The following is a 15,136-nucleotide window of genomic DNA, read 5'->3' as shown; positions in this document are numbered from 1 at the left end:
TTTGTCTGTATGCATGTTTCTATACAATGTATATGCAGTTGCCCATGGAGGTCAGAAAGAGGCACTGTATTCCCTGAAACTGTTCTTCTGAGCTGCCATTTTGTGTGCTGGGAACTGAACCTGGGGCCTCTGAAAAGGCAACAAGTGCTGTTAACCTATCTCTCAAGCCCTATGTCTTAAAAAAAAAAAAAAAAAAAAAAAAGTGTTACAGTTGTTTATTTAGTATGCATGGGGGGGGGACACAGACAGACAGACATGGGGTGGGGAGGCATAGTGCTTAAATACAGGATAAAGAACAGAAACCAGTTCTTTTCTTCCAATATATTAATCATAGGTATTAGACTCAGGTCTTCGAGCATGGCAGAAAGCCCCTTTACCTGTTGAACCATCTCATAGGCTGGTTGTTTAATTTCTCTTTAAAAGAGCGCTCTCTCTCGCTCTCTCTCCCTCTCTCTCTCTCTCTCTCTCTCTCTATCTATCTATCTATCTCCCTCCCTCCCTTTCTCTCCCCCCCCAAACTCCCTACATAGCCAAGGACAGCCTCAAACTCCTGAACCTCCTGCCTCTACCACCTGAGTTCTGGGATTACAGGTGTGCACCACCACACGCCAGTCTATGCAGTGCTCAGGATCGAACGCAGGGCCTCGTACTCGCTAGGCCATCACCCTATCAAACTATCTTCCCAGCCGTGACGCCAGGTGTCCTTTTAAAACAAAGATCAGTGAGGACTCAGGAGCCAGATGCTGGGGTGAAAGCCTGCTGGTGCACCCAGATGACCTCCCCCTCCACCTACTTCCCAGTAGAAAAAAGCTTTCTCCCTAATGCGCTGCCTTAAATACCCTTCAACTCAAGGTCCCTCCTTTCTACTTCCTGTGTTCTCTTCCTCTTGAGCCACCGTTGACTTTATTTAACTCTTGTTTACGGAAAGCTCTTTGAATTAAAGGTTAGCTCTAGGGCTGAGCCACATCAGGACGAAGTCTTTCCAGTTCACGATCTCGGGGTTCACACCGTGATCGAGAATCCCGCTAAGGCCAGGGAATCTCGCTTGACTCTGCAAGGGAGGAGCTGTTTTCTAAGACCACACCCAGGCTAGCAGAGAAGCTCTGAGGGTCACGGACTTGGTGACTCCACAGGGACAGCTAGCTGGCTTCAAAGCACCTCGGGTCTTGAGCTCAAGATGGTAGAGGAAACGGAAAGCAAAGAGATCTGGTGGCATTCACCTAGTGGCTCTGGGAAGAAGAGCTCAGGGCCCTAGGATGAAGAGGAGCTTGGTGAAAAGTTCGATTCATTCTCAGCCTCAAGTGGGTCAGCCTAGTGGTGACTCCAAGGCTGGGCACGGCAGCCTCCGCTTTGCCTGACTGGGCTGGGCCTGGGGGCCTCAGAAGCTGAACCAGCGGGAGCGAGGGATGCTGGGAACCGGGGAATCTTCCAGATCTGACAACTTTTTTTTTTTTTTTTTTTTTTTTTTTTTTTTTTTTTTTGCCCTGGGCAATTATAAAGCCACAAATCACAAAGAAATGGTGGCATCAGCACCTTGGGGACCCTAATGGAATCCTGCGCCATAAAAATTCAATCAGCCAGCTGACCTGTTGTAAGCCTAGCCGAGGCAGTGAGGCTGGGGTGGATACGGTTGCTCCAGGCAGGAGGCTCCTCAGGGACTGACAGACATCTCCCAACAGCCCCGTTGTGTTCAGGCCCTCTGAAACAGCCCTCTGGACCCACTGGGGTCAGCCTCCTCCTCGGGCACTGAATCTCCAAGAGGCAGGTTGACTTGCTGAGGGGGATGGTCAGGGTAATTTCTGCACAGCCTTTCCCAAAGTCCTCATAAAGTGCAACTGTCTAATACATCAGGAATATGGGGAAATGACAGGCGTCACCATAGGGAGGTGCTAAGAGGACAGAGTACTCCAGTTTCTGGATGTGAGATACAGGTCAAATCTCCATGGCAAGGGGTATGTTCTGGGCTCTAGGGGACTCAGCTGTATCTCAGAGGACTTGGCCAAGAGCAGAGGCAGAGAAAGAACATCTAGACTAGTCTGGAAGCCAAGGACCCTCAGCCTCAGGTGATTGAAAATCGTTATTTTGTTTTATTTATTTAATGTGTATGGGTGTTTTGCCTGCATGTATGTCTGTGCACCGTGTGCATGCAGTACCTGTGGAGACCAGAAGAGGGTGGTAGTCCTCCAGAACTGGAGTTATACCGATGGTTGTGAGCTGCCAGGTGGGTGCTGGGAACAAAGCAACAAGTGCCCTCAACCGCTGAGCCATCTTCCTAGCCTCCCAAGGACTATCTTTTGTTGGGGAACTGAACCCTGCACCGTGGTGTGTTCACCTGCTCTCTTGGCCTCCTCCTATCAGAAACGGTTCACATCACCCTGTTTTGAAATGACCCCAGCAGCACATGGTGATTCATACCAATCATCCCAGCATGCAGGAGACTGGGGTGATGGAGCAGCGTGAATTAAAGGTCAACCCAAGATACATAACATGATCCTGTCTCAAAACAACAACAACAGCAATAATAATAACAATAATTTAGTTTAAAGGGGGAAAGAAAGAAAGCCAGATACGGTGTTGTATTCCTTTAATCCCAGTGCTCAGGAGGCAGAGGAAAGTGAATCTCCGAGTTTGAGGCCAACCTCGTCTACATAACAAGTTCCAGGCCAGCAAGGTCCACACAGCAAGACCTTGTTTCAAGGAGGGAAGCAGAAGCCTGAGAGGTGGTTCTATTAGGTTAAGAGTGCGTGTCGATTATCGCTCTTGCAAAAGAACTGAATTTGGTTCCCAGCACCCACATCATAACCCAGTTCCAGGGGATCCAGTGCCCTCTTCTGGCCTCCCCAGGCATTGCACCCATGTGACACACATCCATCTTTAACAAAAGGGGGAAAGTAGGTAAAGGAACATGTTGTGAAGCTGAATGATCTGAGTGTGATACTTGACCCATCGAGAGAACTGACTCCCTCACATTCTCCTCGGACTCCCGCACGCACACGCGCGCGCGCGCGCACACACACACACACACCATCTGTAACAAATACATAAATGTACGCTAATGGATTTGTTAATCTTCCTCCCAAAAGGGAAGAAGCTGGGCATGGTGGTTCATGCCTGCGATTCCGATGCTTGAGGGATGGAGGCGGGAGGATCAGCTCTCCTCCTGCTATCCCGGGCTCCATGAAACTGTCTCAATGACAACAGAAAACCTCCACGAACAACAGCAATCCAAAAACAGTTTCAACGTTAAAAATCAGTAATAGGTCCGGGGAGCAGAGCCTCGTCTCCGGACCCGCGAGGGAAAAGCAGTTTGGATAAGGGGATGTAAATATGGTGCCTTGGGACGTCAAGGGGAGCTGTGTACCGCACTCATGATGCCGGTTTTCTTTCAGGGAGAGCCAATGGCTGGGTGCACCGTCCTCAGGGTACCCATGCTGTTCCTGTTCCTCCTGCTATTTCCGGAGCTCCACATGGCGGGCACCCTTGCATCTGGATCCTCTGCCAGGAACCTGCCTGAAACCCACTCCCACCTCCCGGGCACTGCGCTGTGGGCGCCTCAGGCAAGCCATCATGGCCGCCGGGGCCTGGGAAAGAAGGACAGGGGCCCAGGCAGGCCTGGCCGGGCCCAGGAGGGGGCTGTGGTCACTGCCACCAGGCAGGCTTCCCAGGTGACACTTGGACAGCCCCCTGCTGGCCTTCTGCAGAACAAGGAGCTGCTTCTGGGGCTGGCATTGCCCTACCCGGAGAAGGAAGCCCGGTCTCCCGGTTGGGAGAGGGTGAAGAAACGTGGCAGAGAACAGAAGAGGCGCAGGGACCGGCTGCGACTGCACCGAGGTAGCTAGAGCCTTGGGGGTGGGGGTGGCGGGAGCTGCACTGGAGGAAGGCTCTAACCCGACGCCTAGAGCAGGAAATGGTCATAAAGTCAGTGTTTACAGGCCCGGAAGAGACCATTCAGTGGTCTCCTCCACCCAGGGCAAAAGGGGGTTCCCAGAAAAGGGGAGGTGCCTTACTAAAGTCAGAGTGGTCTGGCAGGGAGAGGGACCCTGAGACTGAGGGGAGAGACAGGTGGAGGAGAGGGAACTCATGAGAAGTTCTGCCCCCCCCCCAGGCAATCCATCACCCTCCTAAGTTGGAAAGATCTACCTTGCATCTGACCTAAATCTACCCTACTCAGAGTCTCCCTGCATACAGACGGAACAGCTAGGAGTCATCCTCCAAACACACCCTTTAATGAGCTCTGGAACCGAGTGGGGGCTGAGAGCTGGGTCTCTGAAGCCAGATCTACTGAGACCAGGGTCTGCCTGACTCCGCTACTAGCTAGTTTGTTCATAGCGCAAGTCGCCTTCCTAAGCTTAGGTTTGTCCTGCTGCAAAGATGCCACCCAACCTTAGTATAGGAGGGAGCTGGCGCTCAGAAAGCTTAAGGTCAGCCTCCATCTAAGAAATTGCTACTAAACCCACAGCTCCCTAGTCAGCATCCTCCAACCCTGAACACCAGTGACACCATGTGGCGGTCAGCTGTCTGTCAGGGTCACCGGGAAATTCTCTGCACAGAGCAGGAGAGAGGTTGATTTGGGATGGAGAATTTCAGGACACCCAGCTTATGGTTGCTTGGCTGTGAGACAAAGCGTCATAGAAGAAGCGTAGGACTGCTTGCTTCATGGTACCTGGTGCTCCAGAGAAGGGGAAAGGGAGAGAAAGACAGAGAGAGGAGGGATGAAAGAGAAGGGAAAGAAGAGATAGCCCAGGGTCCTCATTTCCCTCCTTCAAAGGCACCCCAATGACTCATTTCCTCCACTGGGCCTCATGTAGAGCCACTGGCTGGAGAATCAAGTTTTTGGTTTTGTTTTGTTTTGTTTTTAAGATTTACTTATTTATTTTATATTTATGAGCACACTGACCCTGTCTTCAGACACACCAGAAGAAGGCATCAGATCTCATTACAGATGGTTGTGAGCCACCATGTGGTTGCTGGGAATTAAACTCAGGACCTCTGGAAGAGCAGTCGGTGCTTTTAACCACTGAGCCATCTCTCCAGTCCAAGGTCAGGCCAATTTATCAGCACTTGGGAAGCCTCAGAGTGACTGGGGTTCATTTCTGCAAGGCGGGGTGACCCAAGAGATCCAGATGAGCTTACAGTTAGCTGTGTCTTGCAAGGAAAAGTGTAGATGACCCCCACCCCAACTTCAGTCCCACCCCTCCCACCTCTGTCCTGGTCCCATTGTTTGTGACCCTGTGCTGACTCTGTATTGTTCCCTGCCACTCTCAGTACCCCATACCCAAGCGTCTTCCGAGGTGGCCCCAGGAGTTAAAAGCATCAGTTTTGTACTCAGGACTGAGGTTCAAATCTACACTCCACCATGCACGAGCTGTGTGTCCCTGGTGAAACAACCTAACCTCTCTGGCTCAGGTTCCTTCTCTGTAGAAGAGCAGCAACTGCTTCTCAGAGTCTCTGCAACAGTGAGATGAAGTAATTTTTGTGATGTGGTTCATTGGGAACCCAGCCTACCAGGTTCATTCTCAAGAAGCGTGTGTGTGTTTGTTTGAGAATGTATGTATGCATGTGTGTGGTGTGTGTGCATGTGTGCATGCGTGTGTATGTATGTATGTGTATGTGCATTCATGTGTGTGTGTGTGTGTGTGTGTGTGTGTGTGTAAGCAGTGACTCTCCTGCCAGCTATCTCAAAGGCTTCTCCTTGAGTAGTATCCCTCAACCTCCATAAACCTCACCTCTTCCAGGAAGCCTTCTATGGTTTTATGTCCCTGGATACCCCCAGGCATTCTGGTTCCAGACTTACTAGAATGCAGCTTCTAAGGGAGAATCCTCTGTCCACACCGTTCTCCCATCCCCAACATGACTGCCCTGTTTCCAGGTGTCTAGAAGGGTAGAGAGCAAGAATGTCAGATAGACCAGGGAAGGGTTCATGTTGCCCAGCAGCCCTTGGCTTACAGCAGAAAAGGCATGATCCCCTGTGGGTAGACACCGAGCAGCAGCAGGTGGGTCAGCCTGTGCTTGCCTTCTCTCAGGCCGGGCTGCCATCCGTGGACCCAGCTCCCTGATGAAGAAGGTGGAACCCTCTGAAGACCGGATGCTGGAAGGTGCCATGGAGGAGTCTTCCACTAGCCTGGCCCCCACCATGTTCTTCCTAACCACGGCAGACGGTGCCACGCCCACCACCGAAGAGTCCCGGATCCTGCCTGTCACCTCCCTGCTGCCCCAGGTAGGGGTCCCACGTGGCCTGGAACCTAAACATGCCTTTGAGCCTCACACACACTGCCTGTCAGGCTTCTCGAGAGGAACAGAGCCGGTAGTGTGATGGTATATATCTAAGGGGATGTATTGCAGTGGTTTGTTTACAGGCTATGGCCCAGCTGACTCCCGGTGGAAAGGCAAGACTCCAAGGCTGCCTGTCTTGGCTGGTCTTTGGAATCCTGAAGAAGCAGGTTCCAATACTGGCAAAGGAATGCCTCAGCTGCGGGCTGGATGAACTTACCAGTGAGAGTGAAGGCAGCAGGCAGAGAGCAAGAGATTTCCCTCTTCCACGTCCTTTCTCGGAAGCTGCCACAAGAAGGCGTGGCCCACGCTTAAATCGAGTCTTCCTGCTTCAACCATCCAATCAAGAAAAACCCCTCACACATGTACCCAGTGGCTTGAGTGTTACTTGATTCACCTCCTGATCTACTTAGGTAGACTGAGGCACAGTGGCTGAGGTAGTGGAAACCATTAAGCTTTGACCCCACCAGGTATTCTGTCTGCAGAAGTGGCTGCCAACCTCCAGAGGACATGGTTGGGGCTTGGGCTGGGGACAACCAGGAAGCCAGTTCCACCTCCTCAGCATGCTGCTCTCTGCACACATAGAGGTGGGACTGTTGTGGAGCAAGTCTGCAAGAGCTCAGAAAGCAGCCACAGTGATTTAAAGCCTAGATCTAGAGGCTGGAGAGATGGTTCGGTGGTTAAGAACACTGGCTGCTCTTCCAGAGGCCCTGAGTTCAATTCCCAACAACCACATGGTGGCTCACAACCATCTGTAATGAGATCTGATGCCCTCTTCTGGTGTGTCTGAAGACAGCTACAGTGTACTCATATACATGAAATAAATAAATAAAATCTTATATATATAGATTATATAGACTACAGATATGTAGCTCTGTTGATAAAATGCTTCCTTAGCATGCCTGGAGCCCGAGGTTTGGTTCCCAGCACTGCATAAAAACGGCCATGGTAGTTTTACTTGACTGCTAACCTAGCATTCAGGAGGTGGAGGCTGGAGGATCAGGAGTTTGAGATTGTCCTTAGCTATATAGTGACTTCCGGGCCAGCCAGGGCTATATGATATCCTATTTCAGAGAGAGAGAGAGAGAGAGAGAGAGGACGGGAGGGGGAGGTAGAAAAGAAGAGAGTCTGTCCACTGCTGTGCTGCTCTGTTTTGCGAGCTCTTGTTCATCTCTTGCTGTGCCTTGTTAAAACCAGTTTTTAAAATTTTAATCATGTATGTCTGTGGCGAAGGTGGTACATGCATGAGTGGAGGTGCCTTTGGAGGCCAGAGGCAACAGATCTCCTGGAGTTGGAGTTAGAGGCGCTTGTGAACCACCTGATGTGTGTGCTGGGAACCGAACCGCTGTCCTCGGCAAGAGCGGTATGCACTCCGAGCTGCTGAGCCAGCTCTCCAGCCTCGATTGTGCCTCATTTGCAAGGGAGACTCATGCGGGCACCTGCACGTGGGTGTGGAAACAGTACACGGACAGGCAGGTTGGACCACACCTCCTGAGTATCAGGAGGTGGCTGTAGATATCCTCTCTCCTCTTTCTCCATCTTGTAATCCTGAGGGTCAGGCGAGAGCTGTGGCCGTGAACAGGAAGTTACGGCCCGTGCCTTGCTGAACCCTAGTGATCGTGTCCATGAGGACCCAGTCACGGTATCTGGTCCTCGGTAGTCTCCAGACTATTTATTGGTCAGGGCTGTGAGTGGAACTCAAGCCCGTGCATGGTCTCCGCAGGACCTTCGGAGGAAGGGACAGGGAAGTGAGCAGTGGGCCACTTCCGGTTTCCTCTCTGAGCAGTGGGCCACTTCCGGTTTTCTTCCTTCTGTGTTTAGAGATGCTGACCAATCAGAACAGCTTCTCTCCCACATCTTTAGCATGGACTCCAGGGTCCAAGCAGAGAACAGGTGGCCTTGTCCTTTGCTCTAAGGCCTTGAGACCCCAGATTCCCACTCCTTTCGATTTGAAGGCTCCAGGCCCCTCTCCTGCTTGTCTTCTGCAGACACAGCCCAAGTCTGATGGGGAGGTCATGCCCACGCTGGACATGGCCTTGTTTGACTGGACGGATTATGAAGACTTAAAGCCAGAGGTTTGGCCTTCTGCAAAGAAAAAGGGTATGTCCCCTTTACTACCCCACCCCACGCTTAGACCCCTCTCTCCAGCATCTCTTAGTGGAGGACATTTGCTGAGTCCAGAATGACCTACAGGTGTCCAAAGGTGAGCTAGAGTCCATGATCCAAGATGGACCTGACACTTGTTGTGACAAACCGCACTCCTCGCTCACTTCACACTACTCGGGCCCCCCCCCATGTCTTTTTTAGGGGAGAAAGTGAAATAAAGAGAGGCAGAGGGTCTTATCCAAGTCACACCATGGGAGTGGCTATCTGGCACCGTGACACCCAAGTCTTGTGCCTAACCTGATCACACATTTTCTTGTCCCCAGAGAAACACTGGAGTCATTTTACCAGCGATGGTAACGAGACTTCGCCGGCTGAGGGGGAACCATGTGACCATCACCAGGATTGCTTCCCAGGTACTCTGGTACCCCGACACCCACCCTTGAGGCACCAGGTCGGGAGGGAATACCAGCAAGGTAACTGAGACAGGGCTTGGGAGCAAAGCTGAGAGTCATGACCCTTTATTCGTAAGTATTTACCGCAGTACCCACCAGGTTCTTGAGAGTCACTACCAGACACCGACCCATAGAATGACATTAGACAGAAGTGGGGAGGGGATAGAGATAGAGAAAAGGGGGCTGAATGACTGAATGACTGAATGACTGACTTAGTTTTCAGGCAAAGCAAAACAATTAAGCTCCAGAGAGGTTAAGGGCCCTTTCCAAGGTAAATCACACAGCTCAGGCCAACTTGGTTCCTAAGCTTTTTACCCGTGTCCCATCCTGCCCTGAGTCAGAGGGTCCGCTCCTGACCTCTGAACACCCGCAGTAGCTAATTCTGTCTCCTCGTTATAGTACCAACTGGCTTTCTGGGGGATAGTTTTGGTGACACCATTGCTCCACCTCTCAGAGCAGGATAAATGCAAGGGGCCTGCTGTTTGATTAGAGTCTGGATTGCTGGCCCTGTGGGATCAGGATGACCTCCCCATTGCAGACTGAGGTGGAATTGGAAGCTGTGGAGGGGTAACACCTCTCATCACAACACTTGGGAGGTGGGGGCCGGAAGATGAAGAGTTCAAGGTCATCTTGGAGTATATAAAGTTCCAGGCCAGATCCTTTCTTGGGTACTTATCTAGGGCATTGGTGGTTACATTTACTAGAGGTAAGAGAGGAAACAAGTTAACAGAGAAGCCTTGGGTCTGATGATGTCATGCTGGCCCAGCTGGGGCTGTAGAGAAAAACCTTGCCTGCCAGGAAAGCCCTACACTGGGCAGAGTGGTGGCCCTGGTTTCTGCCATGCTGATTGGCTGGTCGTTATCTGGAGCTCCTGAGGAAGGGATGGTTGGGACATGAGCCAAGGTGGCCCCTGAAACGGCTCACATCAGAAGACCAGTGACTGGTGTCCCTTCTTTGCCACTAAATAATGAAATGCTTTGGGAGATGGGGGCTGGGCCGACCCAAGGGGCCATCTCTATGGTACTGCATCAGCAGGATATTCTGCAAAATAGTAGCCATTCAGCATCCCAGGAGACACACACACACACAGCTCAGACAGGCTGGCCTTTCCTACATCACTGTCTGCACCCTGAGTGTGAAGAAAAGGCTGGAGTCAGGGCCAACAGGACGGAACTTGGAAGCTAGCTTTGTAATTGGCAAAGAGATGTCTCAGCTCTGCCTAGATTTGCCCTGAATCCCACCCCCGGCCCCCAGGCTTCAGTTTTCCCATCTGTCCAAGAAGATGTTGTTGGTCCATGATCCCTGAGGCCCCCTGAAGCTCACAGCAAACTCTAGCTCTGGCACCCCTAGCTATTACAACCCCATCCATGGGAGGTGAACCCCACACCACCTTTGATCTTCCCATGATCAATCAAGTGGCCCATCTGGGGAGGCTCAGGTCTCTGCCACCTGCCTCTCGGGACTTCATCCATGACATCCAGCAGCAGTTCCAGTCCGGAGCTTAGCACACCAGATGGCCCACCAGGGCATGGCCTGTCACACATATGATGGATCTCCTGTCCAGTGGGACTCTGTGTGGTGGCGGGGTGGAGTGCTCAGCTTGGCTTGCTGTGTTGCCAGGAACTTGCTGTGACCTCCGGGAACATCTCTGCACGCCCCACAACCGTGGCCTCAACAACAAATGTTTTGATGACTGCATGTGCATGGAAGGTCAGTCCGGAAAGGGGAGAGCCCTCCCCCACCAGCGCCGCTCCCAAAACCATGAAGTCTTTGTTGTCCAGCCAGCTCTGCGACGAGTGGGGCACGGGGTTTCCTGGCAGAGGGTAGACATGGATGCAGGGGCCGGGGAAGAGGGCGTGAGTAGGAGAACCCCCTGGGAGCTGAAGGCTCCAGTAGGAACAGCTTTGCCGGGGCTTTCCAATCTGTTAGCTCCGAGTGCTTTCCATCCCTGGCACTGGTTTTCAGATTTGTATTTCTCACCTCTTAAATCCAAGCTGGTGATCACTCGGGATCAGGACGGGGAGAAGGGAGGAGACAGGAACGTATTTCTTTAAGTAAGATCCAACCCGAGAAGGCTGGCATTTCCCAGTAGAATTCTAGATAGGAGGCTTTCCAGGTAATCAGTGGGGAGTTGGGAGCTGGGAGCTGGGAGCTGGGTGGGTTTCCAGGCAGTCACTGGGAGGGGTTCGCTGAACTCCTTTAACTGCCCTGTGCACCAGCCTCAAGAGGAAGTGTGTGCCCAGTGCACACGTGTGCCTTTTGGTGCCTGCTCTACACTGAGTTCTTTCTTTCCTGGAAATGTGCTGAGATGCATAGGCTGTTCTCAATGGCAGGATCCTCCTGCCTCAGCTCCTCAAGCAGCTGGATTACAGGGTTACAGCCACCATTGCCCGCTCTTTCTCCTTCCTTCTCTTTCCTTTATTTTTTATCACAGGAAGAAAGAAATGAGAGAGGCCGGGAGAGGAAAAGAGAGAGGATGGAAGAGGGAAAGGGAAAGAAATGAAAAAGAGGAGAAAATATTGGCTTTGTTGGTACAACACTTGCAATCCCAGCATTTGAGATGCTGACGTGGGGACGTTGTAACTTTGAGTCCAGCTTAGGGTGCACGGTGACAACTGGCTTGGAAAAAACTAGCCAGGGCTAGTGATTGGTTTGGCATGTAAAGGGGCTTGTCCTGCCATCCTGATGACAGGATTCAGGATGTATTCAATGCCTGGAACCCGTATAAAAGAGGAAGGAGAGAGCCAGCCAAAGTTGTCTTTTGACTTCACCCGCACACTGCAGTGAGTGTGAACCACCCTCCCCATCACACATGCACATCAATAAACAAAAGTAAATGAAAATGAACCAAAAAATAAAGAAAGGGGATAAGGAGGGAAGGAGGGAAGGAGAGAGAGACCGAAAGGGTGCCATTGTCCTGTAATTACAGCTGTTTGAGAGGATGAGGCAGGAAGATCATGAGTTTGGGACCTGCCTCTGCAGCTCAGCATAACTCTGCTTCAGGAAAAAAATCATAGATAAAATCTCTCAGGAAGCAGAGGTAGGTGGATCTCTGTGAGTTCAAAGCCAGGCTGTTCTACATAGTAAGACCCAGTCTCTCAGTAAATGCACAAGTTGCTGAAGGTGTGGCTCAGTGGTAGAGCTCCTGTAAGGCCTTAATTAAGTTCAATTCCCTGCCCATATGAAAGGCAGAGCCAGGGACGGGCTGAAGAGGTAGTTCAGTGGTTAAGAGCACTTGCTGCTGTTGTAGAGAACCCGAGTTCAATTCCCCACAGCAAAATGGCAGCTCACGACCATCCAACACTCAAGTTCCAGGGCATCTAGTGCCCTCTTCTGACCTTCAGACACCAGACATGCACATACACACACATACACACAAGCAGGCAAAACAATCAGACTCAAAATAAATCTTCTTTGGTTGAAACAGGGTTTCATGGTGTAACAGCCCAGGCTGGTCTGGGAGTTGCTTTGTAGACCAGGCTAGCCTTGAACTCACAGAGATCTTTCTCCCTCTACTTCTTGAGTGCTGGGATTGAAGGTGTGTGCCATCACTGGCTGACCTCAAAATAAATCCCAAAGAAACATTTTAAATAGAGAAAGATGAAGGGGAAAGGCAGAAAAACAATTCTATCTCCAGAGACTCTGCAGGCCTACAGTAAAGTAGCCACAGTATCATGAGCTACTATCATGGTTCCTTTTACTGAGAACCAATGAAGACCAACCTGGCCATCCTGAACGGGGCTGTCACTGCCACCAGCTTCCCTTGTTTCAATAAGATCTTTGTTTACTTAAACAGTATTTATTTCGGCACACAGCTCCTAGAGATAAGCACTCTTTTAAATACAAGGTGTCAGAATGGACAGACCAAACCGAACTCAACCTGCATTCGGGGCTCTGAGGGGCAGAATCCTTTCCCAGCTGGGGTGTGAACCTGAGCCACGCTCCAAGTCCGGTTCACAGCAACCGTGGAGCCCGTGCCTTCTCCATTCCTGAGGTCCCTGAAATGAGAGAAATGAGATAACAAGAAAACAAATCCATAGATAAGCGGTCCCTGGAGCCAGGCACGGAGGCTCAGGCCTGTGATGGTGGCATCCAGAGGTAGAGATAAGAGACTCATGGTTTTAAGGTCGTCCTCAGCCCCATATGGAGTTTCATCCAGGACAGCCTGGGCTATAGAGGGCCTTGTATCCATCCCGACCACCCTACACTCACCCCCCCAAAAAGAAAAAGAGAAAAAGTCCCTTGGACATGAGGTCTGCAAAGGCCATTTCTTCCTGGAAGGCTGGTAGGTAGTATCACGGGATGTTAGGTATAGTCCTTAGAAAGATCAGAAAGAGTAGGCGATGGAGGTTGAAAGATGGGTGGGAGGGGCTCTGATAGGAGGCAGAAGGTAAAGGCAGGAAGAGCATGGCCTGGCTTGGCATACAGTGACCTTTGGAGAAGATCAGAGAAGTTTCCAGAAGAACCACACTGTGTTGCCCTTGTTTATATTTTGTTTGATTAGTGATTGGAAGTAATGCCCACACTTACGCAGGGAAGTCACATGGTCTAGCCGCTATATTTAAAAGATAGCTCTGGGGCTGGAGAGATGGTTCAGTGGTTAAGAGCACTGACTGCCCTCCCAGAGGTCCTGAGTTCAAATCCCAGCAACCACAGGGTGGCTCACAACCATCCATTATAAGAACCATCTGTTATAAGATCTGGTGCCCTCTTCTGGTGTGTCTGAAGAAAGCTACAGTGTACTTATATATAATAAATAAATAGATCTTTTAAAAGGTAGCTCTGTGGCTGAGATGAGGCTCAGTTTAGCTTGCCTAGAATATACTAGGCCCTGGGTTCTACTGAAGATTGGGTGTAGGTACAATCTAAGTACTTGGGAGATAGAGGGGCGATTGGGATCTCTACTCCATTTTCAGTTGGACGGCCTGCGATGCATGAACCCCTGTACTCTTTCCCCAAAAGTTGTCTCTGATTGCAGGACTAGGGACAGTGGAGGACAGGGAACAGGCTGGAGGATTAGAGAGGGTAGAGACAGGCCAGAGTGAGGAGATGTAAGATGGCATTGTCTATGTTCAGAGCACAGCCCGGTCCACAGAGGACCAGGCAGGAGTACAGTGTACAGATGAGCCCTGGTATTGGCCTTAGAGGGACCAGAGCAGGCCAGGCCAGCAGAGTCTGAAGCTCCTAAGGGCTTCTGTGGCCACCAACACTCGTGCTCCTGCAACCGGCTCTCTGGTGTCGCTCTGATCAAGTGCTGGGCCGTGGGGCCGGAGGTCTGGCTTGGCTGGCAGAATGCTTGCTCAGTCGCAGAAAGCCTGGGGTCATTCACCCAGCACCGCATAGAACTAAGCTTGGTGGGGCACACCTGTGATCCTCGTGCTTTGGGGACGGAGACAAGAGAATCAAGAGGCCAAGGCCATCCTCAGCTACACAGCAAGTGGGAGGCCAGCCTGGGTCACATGAGACCTTGTCTTAAAACCGTAACAAACTCTAGGCCTCCAGTCACAAGCTCCCATCAGCCCCTTTGCCTTCCAGCTGACGACACAGTGGATCTTGAAGCAGAAGTGTACACACACACACACACACACACACACACACACAGGCTTCTTGGGCTACAGAGACATCTCCTTTCCGCATAATATCCACACGCCCCACATTTAGCGTTTAAGTTTTTGGGTTTGTTTTGCTCTGAGTTCGCTTCGTAGCTCTGGCCAGCCTCAGACTGACTCAAACCTGCCATTTCAACCTCCTTAGTGTTGGGATACTGTACAGCCCAGTTTCTTAGGTCTTTTCAGACTCAGCGAGTGTAAAGGCTGTAGAATGAGAAGCCCGGAAAGGCTGGGGGTGGGGGGCACAGTCACCCTCAGTTCTGACTTTCTTGCCTTCTTCCACTCAGGGCTACGTTGCTATGCCAAATTCCACCGGAACCGCAGGGTCACTCGGAGGAAGGGGCGCTGCGTGGAACCTGAGACGGCCAACGGGGACCAGGGATCTTTCATCAACATCTAGCGCCTTAGCGGTGCCTCCCCATCGGCCCGGGGTCTGAGCCAGGGAGGTTTAGGACAAACAGGACCGTGTTAGTAACTAGCTCAACTTGGGGCTGAGTAGGGAACCAATGGCTGAGGCTGCTTACACTCAACCCCAAACTGGAAGGTGGTTTGGCTGAAAGCAGTGCGCCTGCGCCCGCCCGCAGCCCGGGGCGGGACCGGGGCGGGACCGGGGCGGGACCGGGGCGGGACCGGGGCGGGACCCCACCCAGCCTACTGATCCTGCTAGACGCCGTGGCTGTGTGGAGCACACCCTCTTCT

At 51.6% G+C, this 15,136-nt stretch overlaps 1 protein-coding gene across 1 annotated transcript; it reads left to right on the top strand.

Annotated features, from left to right (window-relative positions):
• Positions 1-3,371: 3,371 nt before the first annotated feature.
• DRAXIN (dorsal inhibitory axon guidance protein) lies at positions 3,372-14,837 on the top strand (the record flags this gene model as incomplete). The annotated part of the gene is made up of 6 exons (XM_080920772.1): positions 3,372-3,831; positions 6,024-6,217; positions 8,259-8,370; positions 8,700-8,789; positions 10,449-10,538; positions 14,725-14,837. 6 exons carry the CDS (start codon positions 3,372-3,374, stop codon positions 14,835-14,837), a joined length of 1,059 nt encoding a protein of 352 aa, XP_080776898.1.
• Between the last annotated feature and the right edge of the window lie 299 nt (positions 14,838-15,136).

Source organism: Micromys minutus, assembly GCF_963924665.1.
Source record: "Micromys minutus genome assembly, chromosome: 9".
NCBI lineage: Eukaryota > Metazoa > Chordata > Mammalia > Rodentia > Muridae > Micromys > Micromys minutus.
Note: the sequence above shows the minus strand (reverse complement) of the source record. Positions and strands in the feature narration are given on the sequence as shown.